The sequence below is a fragment of the Hippocampus guttulatus genome, chromosome 13, assembly GCF_054856545.1.
Source record: "Hippocampus guttulatus isolate MCC_2025c chromosome 13, RoL_Hgut_1.0, whole genome shotgun sequence".
In the NCBI taxonomy this organism is placed as follows: Eukaryota; Metazoa; Chordata; class Actinopteri; order Syngnathiformes; family Syngnathidae; genus Hippocampus; species Hippocampus guttulatus.
Window position 1 is genome coordinate 12,403,802 of NC_141273.1, and position 12,998 is coordinate 12,416,799.

General features: G+C 45.5%; 1 protein-coding gene across 1 annotated transcript in view; it reads right to left on the minus strand.

The window, feature by feature from the left end:
* The window catches only part of dync1h1 (dynein, cytoplasmic 1, heavy chain 1), a 32,499-nt gene that overhangs the window by 4,084 nt on the left and 15,417 nt on the right, over positions 1–12,998 (minus strand). The window contains exons 35-71 of the mRNA XM_086127566.1: positions 12,736–12,960; positions 12,425–12,655; positions 11,751–11,891; positions 11,413–11,646; positions 11,119–11,325; positions 10,905–11,026; positions 10,266–10,431; positions 10,000–10,163; positions 9,744–9,873; positions 9,517–9,650; positions 9,313–9,427; positions 9,068–9,229; positions 8,770–8,984; positions 8,494–8,698; positions 8,040–8,213; positions 7,839–7,958; positions 7,623–7,743; positions 6,945–7,140; positions 6,059–6,176; positions 5,768–5,983; positions 5,469–5,681; positions 5,133–5,260; positions 4,615–4,768; positions 4,037–4,183; positions 3,720–3,870; positions 3,387–3,640; positions 3,025–3,159; positions 2,848–2,942; positions 2,479–2,653; positions 2,284–2,359; positions 2,048–2,208; positions 1,860–1,971; positions 1,288–1,472; positions 1,070–1,183; positions 787–957; positions 490–707; positions 314–417 (exon numbers count right to left, since the gene is read on the minus strand). Of these exons, the coding sequence (XP_085983692.1) occupies positions 314–417; positions 490–707; positions 787–957; positions 1,070–1,183; positions 1,288–1,472; positions 1,860–1,971; positions 2,048–2,208; positions 2,284–2,359; positions 2,479–2,653; positions 2,848–2,942; positions 3,025–3,159; positions 3,387–3,640; positions 3,720–3,870; positions 4,037–4,183; positions 4,615–4,768; positions 5,133–5,260; positions 5,469–5,681; positions 5,768–5,983; positions 6,059–6,176; positions 6,945–7,140; positions 7,623–7,743; positions 7,839–7,958; positions 8,040–8,213; positions 8,494–8,698; positions 8,770–8,984; positions 9,068–9,229; positions 9,313–9,427; positions 9,517–9,650; positions 9,744–9,873; positions 10,000–10,163; positions 10,266–10,431; positions 10,905–11,026; positions 11,119–11,325; positions 11,413–11,646; positions 11,751–11,891; positions 12,425–12,655; positions 12,736–12,960 (5,989 nt within the window). The remainder of the gene's footprint in view (positions 1–313; positions 418–489; positions 708–786; positions 958–1,069; positions 1,184–1,287; positions 1,473–1,859; positions 1,972–2,047; positions 2,209–2,283; positions 2,360–2,478; positions 2,654–2,847; positions 2,943–3,024; positions 3,160–3,386; positions 3,641–3,719; positions 3,871–4,036; positions 4,184–4,614; positions 4,769–5,132; positions 5,261–5,468; positions 5,682–5,767; positions 5,984–6,058; positions 6,177–6,944; positions 7,141–7,622; positions 7,744–7,838; positions 7,959–8,039; positions 8,214–8,493; positions 8,699–8,769; positions 8,985–9,067; positions 9,230–9,312; positions 9,428–9,516; positions 9,651–9,743; positions 9,874–9,999; positions 10,164–10,265; positions 10,432–10,904; positions 11,027–11,118; positions 11,326–11,412; positions 11,647–11,750; positions 11,892–12,424; positions 12,656–12,735; positions 12,961–12,998) is intronic.

Consider the following 12,998-nt stretch of genomic DNA (forward strand, 5'->3'; position numbering starts at 1 on the left):
AGAATAAAAATGAATCCAGCGGAATATGAACAGATGATAAAAGGAGTGGGTGTCGTAAAGTGACAGCATTGTGTCACCATTGGAAGCAATTTAACTGGCCTAACATGTTTTCAACTGACACCCAATGAAACGATGATGGCAGAGATGAGGGGCCAAAATCATTCAAGCCATTTACCCTGTTTTCTAAATTGCTCTGCCTTGGTCATATGACATGGCAGACTATTACGAGCTTTTGCCACCAAAAAGTACGTGTGACATCATGGTGAAAAGGTCTATAGATCAAGTGATTAAAAGAGGACTGCTGGCAGCATACCCTGTGTGGTGAGCAAGACTTTTTCTGCATTGCTAGGCAAGCCCAGCCAAGATGGAGTCTGCGTGTCGGGAAGCAGCTCCACCCAGTGCATGAACTCCTCACGCCTGGAGAATAAAAATAAAAGTAACACATGGGCCACCATTAACTGGCTGTGAAATATGGACACAGGTACTGACCGAATGCCGTCGGGCATTTTGATGTCTTTGTGCCCGTCCACTTTGAGCGCCAGTTTGAATTCGCTGTCAAAGCTTCCCTTGGTGAAAATGCGATCCAGGAAAGTGTTAAGCAGACGCTGGTCAAACTCGTTGTCGATGCGGCCGCCGTAGATAGATTGAGCCATCAGGGTCTTCAGTGCGGCCCAGGGGATCTTGTCCGGGGCGATGTTCTGACGACCCTGTGGTATTTGCAATGTCATTTTAAAGCAAGCGTTGGGAAACTAGGGCCTGTGAGCTGTCTTTGTCATTTGCACAAACCTTAGCGGTGTCATCGAGCCAGGTGTCGACGGTATCGCAGGCGGAGCGCAGGTCAGACTCTCCAAATTCGTACTTCTTGGACCAGCCCAGTGGCGCATAGCGCAGACGCTCCTGGATGACGGCATGGAACCAGGCCAGCAGGAAGTAGAGACGGGCACGCTCATTGGGAGCCTGTACAAACACAGATGTGGGGGGAAAAAAAGAATTGGGGTTAATCAGATCGTTAGAAAAATGTGGAGTTGTGCGTTGAAATAAAGGAAGTCCTCATGTGTGCGCTTTGTACCTTGCACATGCGAGCAACGGGGATGCTGCTGAAGGTGCGCAACATGTTGGCCTTTACACCAGGAGGGGGCTCAAATACAAAGATACGACCAGCACGAAGCAGATTCACTGGAACCTGCGGGGGGAAGATAAGTATGAAATCTGTCCAAAGACTGATCAAAGAGGATTTGAATTGGCTAAAAAGCTAATGAACCCCAATACTGTGAGGGAGTGTGATACCTTGGGATTGATCTCCATGGTCAAGAAGAGCCTGAAGCTGGCATGAGGCTGCATGGAGTGGAGCTTCTTCTCCAACTGCATCAGCCAGCCAGGAGCCAGGTGGACATTTTCCAACATCACCCACCTGCCCGACTTGACGGCGGTGTTGATGTCTCTGTCGGCCTTATTGAAGCCCTCAGCCGAACCTGTGTGTGATGGAAAGATGCGATCAACAGAAATTCTTTAAAGGGGGACACATGGACTTATGAATTGCTTTGAAACAAAACAGTTGTGTTTTTTCCGAGTGCCCATCCAACCATCAAGTGTGAAATGAAACAACTAAGAAATCTGTTATTTTCCAACATTACACCGAGTAGCTTGGCAAAGTGAAAATCCAGAGCCACTTTCAAGTAAGGGCCAAAATTTGCATGGTTTTGCTACTGCAAGTAGAAGGCACTGCAAAAGAAAGTTCTCACCATAAGCCAAGCCCTATATGGGACAAAATAAGGCCTGGCTCATTTGCATGAGTGAGCCAGCCTCTAAAAAACTGGGCTTTTTATTTCAGAAAGACCATAAATGTGTGTTGTTCTTACCGATGGAGATAGAAGTGATTTGTTTGTTCTGCTCGGCAGCCAAATCTCGGACGAGACCGCTCGCATCATAACCCGGGACAGAACACATGAGCACCGGTGTACTGGGCTTCACCTGTACACACGAGGTGACGCGTAAAAATCAACACGGCCGACAATAACCGAGTCTTTTGCTTGGAAATCATCAGTACCTCACTATCCACAATGTTGGCCAGATCGATGGGCTGCTCGATGATGCTCATGAATGCCTCTCCCAGCACTTTGGCAACAAAGATGTGCGACATGGCCAGAAGACGGTCCGGACGGAATGTCTGGATCAACAGCAGCTGGTGCACCGCTTGGCCGATGGGTGCTGAAGAGGAGAGACAGACGAGTGAGTGAGTGCAGAGCAACTAATTTCAATGGTGGCATGAGTTGAAATATTTACTGGACTGCTTCTCCTCAGACCACAGGTAAGGAACAGCTAGCTCCGGGGTGTTACTCTCCAGCCACATGAAGATTTGCTGAGGTGACAAAACAGACTATTCCTTCAACACCTCATAGCTAAGAGCAGCTTTAAAAAACAAAACAAACAAAAAGAAACATGACAGACACCACCCCAGAAGCGTTTCAGACTCCTTACCTCATCTGACTGAATTTTAGTCACCAAGTCCTTAAACGCAGGCAGGCGGCCGAGGCGGACCATGGCCTCACTCTGCTCAGTGGTCAGACCCTTCACCTTGGGCAGGGATGTGCCAGTAAGCACAATCTCCTTACCACGGAGGAAGTGCTGGAATTCGACATCGTATGAGGGTTCGCTAAAAAGAAGAAGAAACATTAGGATCAGTTAGATTTACCAGTGGTACCTTGCCTGACAAGTTTAAATCATTCTGTGACCGAGCTTTACAGATATTTCAAATCAACATTCAACACTGAAATAACTTGAAATCCCTTCATGAATTCCAGCCTGCCCCCCATATATAGATTTTATTATACTACTACTACGACTGACTTGGTCATTCCCTTGAGGCTGATCTTAGCCAGCAGCATAGCGAACGTGATGTGGTCTTGATGCAGCATTCCTCTGGCAACCCTGTTGAATGCCACCTACCAAGAAACAAAACATTAGTCCATGTAAAAAAAAAAAAGTTTTATTACTGTCAAAATGTGAAATGTCTCCATGTCATACCTGGAAGAGGTCCTTTGTGATTACAGCGAGTCTTTGCATGTGGTCGTTGATGCTCTTGAGGTTGGTGTTCTCATATAGTACAGTGTGGTAGGTGTCCAGGAAAAAGTGAAGAGAATACTGGTACAGGAAGTGCATCTGGAGGAGAAAAAAAAAAAGGCATATCAAGTAGTAGTATTTTTAATGGTGCATAATAATAATAATAATAAGAGTTCAGCAGATGCCGATTTCTTTTATTATTAATATCCTTCAGCAAATTCAACCTAATGTGTAACCAAAATGGGTTGAGAATTTGAAAAACCAATTGGCACAAAATGTCCCGAGAATGCCTTTAAATGGCTATGTATGTGTGTCTATTTTCAGACCTGGTTGAGTGCCTCCATGGTGAAGTAGATGCTGCTGCAAGCGGATGACAGGGACAGGTACTGCTGCGACACAGCCTCCACCTCGGCCATGATGATGTCCGTCTCCTCCACCTTCCAGGTCACCTCTGCAGCTTCCTTCTTCAGGTTCTCCAGCGTGGTGATGATGGTGTCATCGTCGAGGATTCGCCCCTTTACCTCGTTGAGGGCCTGCAGTAAGGATTTCTCCAGCTGTCGCAAGCGCAGCTGGAATTCGCCTAAATACCAGAGACAGATGTGGTTTAGTATCTGTTTCAACATCCCTGCTTGTCATCATTTCATGGTTGTTTCTCACACCCTGAAGTTTGAGGAGGTCTGAGCGTTTCTCGTCCACGTCGGGCCTCTCTGCTTTCAGCACCTCGTTGAGACACTGGCTCTGCAGGCTACTGCGCGTCACCGTGAAGTTGACGAATGTCACACGAGAACACAAGTCTGGTGGGAACTCAACCTGTGTTCAGATAAGCCCCCAGTCAGAGTGAGGAAGTTGATGATAGACGAGGAATGGACAAACTATGTGCTCAAGGGCCACATTTGATTTCAAAATCTGACACAGCTGGGCAGGGTCATTCACAGAAACCTCTTGCAATATGGAGTATCGATGGTTAGCTCCTCACCGTAGGGTCTCGCGTGGAGAGGAAGATGACAAACGAAGGTGACAGATCGATATCCTGATCTCCCAAAGTGATGAGGACGCGGCCTCCGGTTCGGCGGACCTCTCTGTTCAACACTGGGTTCAGGATGGGGTCATAACTCTCGACGTCCTTTAAAAAAAAGAAAAAAAAAGTAATTTACAAACTAGTAGCTATGCAATCCTACTAGTCCTCCAATTGTGTTAGATACTATGTTTGTGCCATAATAAAAAAAATAAAAATAAAAATTGTTTCATAAAATAATCAAGCTCTTATAAAAAGGTCAGTGAAAATATAAATTAATTGTCTTTTCAATGACACCTTTGAGGACAAAAATCATAACATTGGTAGCAGTGTTCACCTCTTCAGGGTCGCAAGAAGCTGGACCCTATGCCAGCAAGCAAAGCTGGACCGGTTGCCAGTCAAACACAGGCTACATAGACACAGGCAACTATTCACACACTCATGTGGATGTCACTGAGGGGAAACTGAACCCACACTATCGACAATGAAGTCAGACAAATGAACGACTACACCATCAGTCACTCTCTCTGCGGTAATACCTGAACCAGCAGTGGGTTTCCAAAACGCAGGGCGCTCTCCAGGTTCTTCCTGAAGGCGTCATCCAAGAAGCTGGTGCGGGTGATCTTGCGGTCTTTGTACTCATTCATAATGAACTCGGTGGCTTGGCCAGATGGGTCGATGATCAACGGGTACCTTGAGGAAGCAACGATGAGTTAAAACCTTTGTGGTTATGAAGCAGTGGCAAACTTTTGGGCTTTAAGGACACATTTGAGTTTTCAAAAGAGACAGCATTTATAAATAAAGTTAAAAAACAAACAAAAACAAAAAAACAATTCGGTTATGTAGTTTGAATGAATGTCAATTAACAATATCTTTTGACATGTATGACTAAAGCCAAAATAAATTTACCAGTTAAAGGAAAAAACAAAACAAAATCTAAATGCAAAAAGTATTACAGGACTTTCGATACTGTCACAGCTCGGTAACCTGCATTAAATAACGAGGTACACTTTGCTCATTCATGTTATAAAGTGAAGCGAGGCTCATGTATACCAACCTGTTGAATCTCTTGAGCATGATGGCATTCTCTGTACAGAGGTCATCCGCTGGAAGAGAGTTGGCCTGCCAGCGTAGCCTCTCGTCTGCGTTGGAGAGGTACTCCGTCCTGGCAATGTCGGTACGGAACTGAGAAAGAAATGTCATGTAAAAAAAGAGGTGGAGTGAATTTGACAATCTCTAAAGATTTGAATAAAGTCCAACTGATCAATGTTTCAGTATCTCATTTGTTTGCACAACTGCTGTCTTCAAAGAAGATCATAATGTCCTTTCAACATGGAGGTTTGTCCTAAAATTTCTGCACATTTTTGGGAGTACTGTATTATGAACACCATACCTGTATATTTGCTTGCTGCAGGTGATGAGACCAAGTTGTAAACAGATTCTGTCTCATCTGTTGCTCAAAGTAGCCGGCGTACGTGATGAAGGCCGCAGAGAGCAGACAATCTCCAGCAATGGTAGACATCTGGTTCTTGAATGTCTCACTGGTCTTCTCCCAGCGCTCCCTCTCTGCTGACAGACTCTTCAGGAGGGCTGTGCTGCGGTTCACCTGTTGGGATTAAAAATATTTATAGATCAAGAAACCAAATGGGCAGACAGGAAAGGATGCCGATAAAGATTTAGAAGGTTGGCAACCTTGGCCTCGACTGCAGCCAGGTCAGCCTTGATGGCCTGGGCTTCTGAGATGAGAACGGCGTACTCCTCCTTGTAGCGAGCAATGCTAGACTCAAGGTCCCTGATCATCTGCTCCACCTCTTCTGCCTTCGTCTTGCTGTCTGTGGCGTCATCCTCAAGTTTCTGAAGCTCGTTACGCAGAGGCTCCACGCGTTTCAGCATGTCAGCATAGTTGAGCTAAAGAAAGACGACAGTCATCGGAAAAATTGTTTTTTGCCTTCCCCAATTGGCCTTCATTTGTTCGCACATTACCTGAGCAATTGCCCATTTCACCATAGGTCCACATGCCAGTGAGGCCCTATTGACTTGTTCGTAAGTGTAGTTCTGGTTGGACATGTAGTTCTTCTTCATCTTTTCACGGATGGAGTCACTATATGAAAAACGGCTGATTTTAGACAAAAGTCCCCTTAATTGGAATAAGCAAGGTACTGTATTTCCACAAATAATGGCCAGCTGTGTTTATTTAATCAACTGCAAAAAGTGCCTGTACTTATTCAAATGCTTACTTGTGGGAGATGTTTGATACACTAAGAGCAGAGGCCACTATTTGAGGATATATGGCACATGTGAATCACAGGGAAAATTTAACATGATTTTAGGGAATATTTTTAAAGGGAGGAGGAGTTGGAGCATGATAACCGTCATCAGAATACCAAAATAAGTCATCTCAGTTTTTCATCCATTATTCATCCTTTTTTTTTTCCAGACAAAAAGGTGTCACTTGATTGGCGTGCTGATTCACTGATTTGTGCGTCCATCTGACAGCGAGCAGACAGAAGCGGGGACACCGGTCAGTACCTCAGCTCCTCAGAGGAAAAGTTGACTATGCTGCTGATGAAATTGTCCCTGATAATAACTTGTCTGATTTTTTTCCAGTCATTGGTCTCCTCGCCAAGCAAAAGGCAGATAGACTCCAGGGCCAGTTTGACTGCAGCCGGGGGATTGGTCATAGCCCGCACTTCTACTAGATGTTGCCGTTTAATTGAGCTCACCGCTAGTCAGATGACAGGTGTGTTCAAAAGAGTTGATGCATAAGCACCATTTTGGGAAGGGAAGGGGTGGGAGAAAGGACAAGGGGGAAAAAAGGGAGAGAAATAACAGTCTTTAGTCAACAGTTCCACATAACAGCTCATTTCACCTGATCTCATCGGCAGAGAAGTTAACAATAGTGGGTATGAAGTTCTCCTTCATGATGATGGAGCGGATCTGCTTCCAGTCGGTGGTGCTCTCGCCCAAGAGCAAGCAGATGGACTCCAGGGCCAGCTTGACTGCCGCAGGTGGGTTGGCCATGGAACGCACCTCCACCAGGTGCTGCTTCTTAATGGACTTAACGGCTAGCAAGATCATATGAACAGTCAGCGTCGATGATGTCAAAGCAAAGGGTCATGACAAAGCGAGGAGAATTATCAGAGCAGTCATTTCCAACCACAGTGTGTCATGACAGATCGTGTGCACCGTGGGAAATTATACGTTACAATTTTTTTTTTTAGTTGATCATTAACACAATAGTAAATTCAAAATAACTAACTATCAATATTATAAACACTCAGCCATAAATCTGAAAAAAACTAAGACAACAAAAACAGTGCGTAAAGTGTGAAGTGAGCGGGCATTCTTGTGCCGCATGAGGCCATATTCTGATGCAACTGCGCATGCTTTTGTAGTCTCAAAACCTCATGTCAGAACAGTGCCTGTACATGAAATTTTGACTTTAGGAAAAGGACCTACCTTCAAAATTGAGCTGAAAAGTTTTTGAGAAACTCCAAAACCTACAATGCACAGCGTAAAGACCAACGAGGAGGTGAAGCACACATACCATTCTGAGCCTCAATGACAGCTGGCTCCACCTGGTCCAAGTCCTGTTTGACACTCAGCTGTTTGACCTTGATCACCTCCTGCTGCTTGTACACAGCTTCCTGGATCTCCTGGCTCATCACCTAGAATCAAAAGAGTCGCAGTCTAAGGGGTTGCGCTTTCAATAAGGAGATTGAAATTGATGCTCTTTAAAAAGAAACAAAATGTTTCATTTGACCTTTTTCTTCTCGGCCTCCTGCTGGTCTTTAATCATTTTCTTCAGCTTGTCATTGGCAGCGTCATTCTTTGCCTCCAGCTCCTGGCTCTTGATCCGTAAGTCGCGACGAAGCTCTTCCACCTTCAAAGGAGGAGAAGCAATTACCATCGTGTAGCCAGAAGCAAGTGCCAAACAAACAGTCAAACGTGACAGACTTTGTACCTGATCGACCGTTTCCTTGATCTTGCGCAAACCGACGTTGAGGTGCATCTGCTGCTCCTCCAGCTCGCTGCGCTTCTCATTGAACAAGTTGGCATACTGGTTGATGAAGTCCAAGTAGTGGCGAGGAGTGATGGCCATGGTGTGACCACCTCGCTTGGCCAGACGGTTGTTAGCCTGTGAACAAGTGTTGACTTCTATTTACATGCTTTATAATTTTTTCAGTCACGTTATTTCATCAAATTAGCCGACCACTTCTTTCCCTTGAGTCATCACCAAGTTACACTCCCTTGTCGGTGGGAGAGTACGGGGTGCTATAATATAAATGGAGTAATGCATTCAGGAATCCATTGAAGTGGTGCGCATGCATACTGAAAATATTAAAAGCAGGGTTTGGTATTGTGAACAACCTCAAAAGTCAATTTTGATGATCTCGATAAATTCAGGACATGTTTACCTGATGAAGTGTCTGGTGTACAAACACACAGCCATTGACGATAGCCTCCCTGTGAGATGGCGGCTGGGGGAGTTTGTCATAGACGGTGGGCATGTAGTCTGGCACCTTGTAGTTGGGCTTCTCCAGATCCATTTTGCTGGTGAACTCCTTGCCCACCTGATACAGAGCCTCAGTGGACCAGTCTCCAAACCAGTTCAGCACACACCTTGAGCAAATAGTTGTCATTTAACAACCACGTGTCCCAAATGTAGTTCTGCACATTTTGAATGCGCTGACCTGTTGAAGAGGGCTGGAGATGTGGCAGCTCTGTCCTTCAGGCCCTCTGATGAGGGGTTCATGGTGAAAACAACATGGAGATTCCTTATAACCTGGCTGGTAAACCACTTATACAGCTCCTCGTGGGTGTCCAGCATCAGCCCTTCCTTCTGTGCGCCTTCTTTACACTGAGTCATCAGAGTGGCATATTCATCGCCTTCGAACAAACCAGGAACCTGTGGATTTCATCACATTAGGGAAACATAAATAGAACATTTACGGAAAATCGGCAGTGGTGCAATGTGATGAGCGAAGTTACCTCTCCGTTGGCCAGCAGGGTGTTCATTCTCTCAAGGAAGCCAGAATCCAGCACATTGGACTCATCCATGATAAAGGCAATCTTTTCATTCTTGCAACCGGAGCGGCGCAGCACAGTACGCAGATCCTCATCGAAGTCCTCCCCGGTGTATTTCCTGTGTACCTGAATAACCACAAAAATTGTTGCTATGAACACAATTATACCAAGAAGGGTGCAGGAAAACTTGGAAATTGTGTTGTACCAACCTTGATTTGGTAAACGCTTAGTCCGTTCATCCAGGCAACAAAACGAGACAGAGTCGTTTTCCCTGCTCCGCTCACACCAATCAACAGGAGATGACCTTGTGGCTGGCGGAAGATTCTGGAAGAGGGCATTTACATTTCAGATTTCCTCTTTTAATCAATGTCTAATAAAATCTACTTTGTACTTAGAGGGTGGTGCTTCCTCACCGATCAATTCTCAGAACATGGTCCAACACTTCATTGAAGAGTACGAGTGGGACGTCCAACTCCTCCTCATAGAAGACCTTAAGACGGGCCTTCACATAGTCCCTCAGCTCCTCCTGCTCCACTGGGATATAGTCCTACATTCAAACAAAGAGACAGAATTATGTTCATTTCAATTCATTTTGGTTATTGTTGCATGTACAAGCCGGAGGGCAAGTGTGCTAGTTTACCTTTGATAGCCAGTTGCTGTAGAGGATGGGTCTGTTGAGAGCCTTCTCTTTGTCGATGTTGGGGAAGTGTTTGAGAGCAACTGTGTCAATATTTTCATCCGTCCACCTTCTCTCTTCATCACCGACCAGCCTAGAAACAAATGCGCGTGATGATCAAACCACAGTTGTAACATGAGAAAGGTCCAATCATGACCAAACGAGAGGACAAGTGGAAAACATGAATGTGAAATTTAAGAGAACATCAGCTTCTGCTAACCTATCCTGGAAGAGGCGGAGGGCCTCATGAGCCCATATGCGGATAAGTCCCTCAACTGGAAGGGTCTCAAGTGGTCGCAGGGCCTCAAAGATACCCCTCACCCAGCGGGTCATCTCTCTGGGAGAGTAGATATAGTGTGGTTGGGTGTCCTGGGTGAAACGTTCCTGAAAGCGGATAAATGTATCAAGGTGAGCAATTCACAGCAACTTTGATATGATGGAAAGTCTGTTTCTGGTTAATTAGGTCTCCATTCGTTTCTAGCTTACCTGAGACATGGTGTAGAACTCAACCATAGCAGCAGTAAGAGGTTCAGCATAGGTTCGTAGAGAGGGGATGAGACGCAACATGGCACGGTTGAAAGTGCCATAGATCTGAGTGAGAGAGGCCGGGCCAGGGTAATCGACGTACACCACGGGAACGTGACGCAGGAACCTTGATAAAGGACACACATGACAAATCGCATTGTATTGTATACATCAAGCCACGGCTCAAAACTCCCCCCAAAATTATGATTTGGGACTTCTGTAAGTTGGGCCCGACCAATTCAATCATCTGATGTTCGGCCTTCCAAAACAATTATCTGAGTATTGTGATTAAATGCCAATATAATCTTACTTTCACACAAAACAGTAAATCTGTTCAGTATGTATGGGCAGGAAGTAATGGATATCGTCACTTCAAGGCAAAGAAAATAATGGAGTTAGAAAAATGATGATTTGATGTTAAAGAGCATCATGCATAAATCAATAAATAATAATAAATACATTTGACATATACACACATCTTACTCTAAATCTGTCAATCAATCAATCGAGCGATCGATACATAGATAAAAATCCATGTTGGTCAGGACCCACTCGGAAATCAAGGCGCCACTGTAGTACAAAGAGACTCATGAGTCCTACCTGTGTGTGAGGGGCTTTCTGCCTGGATCAGTGGGAGGATTACAAGCACCCACAAATTGGATCCTCTCGAGTTTGACCCAAGTCTGGTCTGAGGTTCGGTAGAACCCACCATGTTCCACCATCTATCCAAATAAACATGACACCAGGACGGTTAATAGTGATAGACAACAAAACCTGCCGCTGTGTCGCCTTGTTCGTAAGCAGCATTTTGTACCTGTCTGAGGAAGGAGATGACTCTCTGTGTGCCGTACTTATCCATGTCGGGAAGATTGATCTCATCACAGAATAACACCAACCACTTGCCGAGCTGCACGGGCGCAAGGACCACACCGTTTGGAGTACGACGGTACTCACAGTAGTGGTCAAAGGTCTTCAGCAGCAGTTCTGGGGTGGTGGCACTGGAGAAGTTCAGACCAACAACCTAGCGAAATGAATAAAAGAATGTTTGAATGAATGACGTTTCAACGGTAAACATGCAGGTGTTCACTGTATTAGTATTGTAACTCACCTCCATATCAGGCAAGGCTCTGAGGGCGCTGAACAGTGTCATTGTCTTTCCAGAGCCTGGGGGTCCACACAGCACCAGTGGTTTATGTTCAGCCAGCCAGGTGTAGAGCAAAGCCTCATGGCGAACGGTGTCCAAGGTGGGAACCACTACATCCGGCGAGGCCACCTTGTGGGTTTCTACCTCGATCTGGGGCACCTTACCCTGCCAAGACTGCCACTCGCCTGTGATACTAACCTGAACAGAAAAAAATATATAATAAAAAATAAAACGTGAGAAACACTGAAAAATGATTTTTCCATGTCAGGGGTAGATATGTATGGAGTTTCTTGAGTCTTTACCTCATAGTCAATGATGGGAATGTTGGGAGCGGTGGGTAGGGGCACAGTGGTAATGCGACGTATATATTCCCCAAGCTCAGCTCTCATCTTGAGCCGTCCATCGCCAGAGAACGACCACAGAATGGCGTAGATCAGATACCTCTGGAGATAAACATTAACAAACATTGAGTCGACTTTACATGGTTGTAAAAGCTGGATTTACACTGATCGTCCAAGCACCAAAGTTCGAATTACAATGAACCCCCGCTATCTTGTAGCTCATCATTCAACCCGCTCTATAGCTGATTTTTAGGCGAGCAACTAAGGGTTTTAAAGTATGCATACTTTCAGTGCTGTACCACATTGTGGCGCAACATGACGGCATTCGACTGGAAGGCATGTAGCATAAGCTAAGAAGGATGACGGAACAAAAAAATGACCAAACCCAAATTTCACATCACCATAGCGTATTTTGATGACATCAATGACTCATTGGTGGGATTTATAATCACTATGTTTAAATTGTGCTTTTATCCCCACTTGAAAGAGGCCTGATTCTGCTGCAGCAAATACCAAAATATGCCACTTGAGAGCATGGGATCTAGGATTGTCTTGAAACCACGCAGTGTAAATTCAGTCTTAAGTCTGCTATATTTTAACACCCTCATCCACAAATGATCAAATTGATGGGTTACCTGCATGTATCTCTCAAGTTGATCAATGGGCATTGGGAAGTCGGGGTGGTTGTTGTTGTAGAGCGCCACGTTGCGGCAAGCCTGGTGTAGCATGGAACATAGAGAACCTAAGCAGCGCAGGCGGGTGAAGTCCATGATGTGCTCCATCTTGGAGGCGTACTCCAAAGCCTTAATGACCAGGCCGGTGGAAGTAAAGTATGGCTGCAGGATGGTGGCGGCATCGCGCTGGATCTAGCATGCCACAGGTTACGGGGGTATCAGTAAAGAGGCCTTATCACATTGTGTACCAGTCTCGTTTCACACGGCATTACCTGCAACATTGGTGAAGCAGTCTCTTCTTCGTCCTCCGTACCCTTCCTATTTCGCTGAGCCTCATCCTCTCCCTCGTCCAGCGGGATGCTGCGAAAGCGCGCGAGGAAGTTGTTGAAGACCATGTCCGTGCTCAGCACATCTTCACTGAACCACACCATACCACAGCGGGAGACTGTGGCCAGGGTGGCGTACTTTAGGTCCTGGACCTCAAACATAACACGCACCTTGAGAGATATGGAGAAGTATTAATATCAGATTTCAC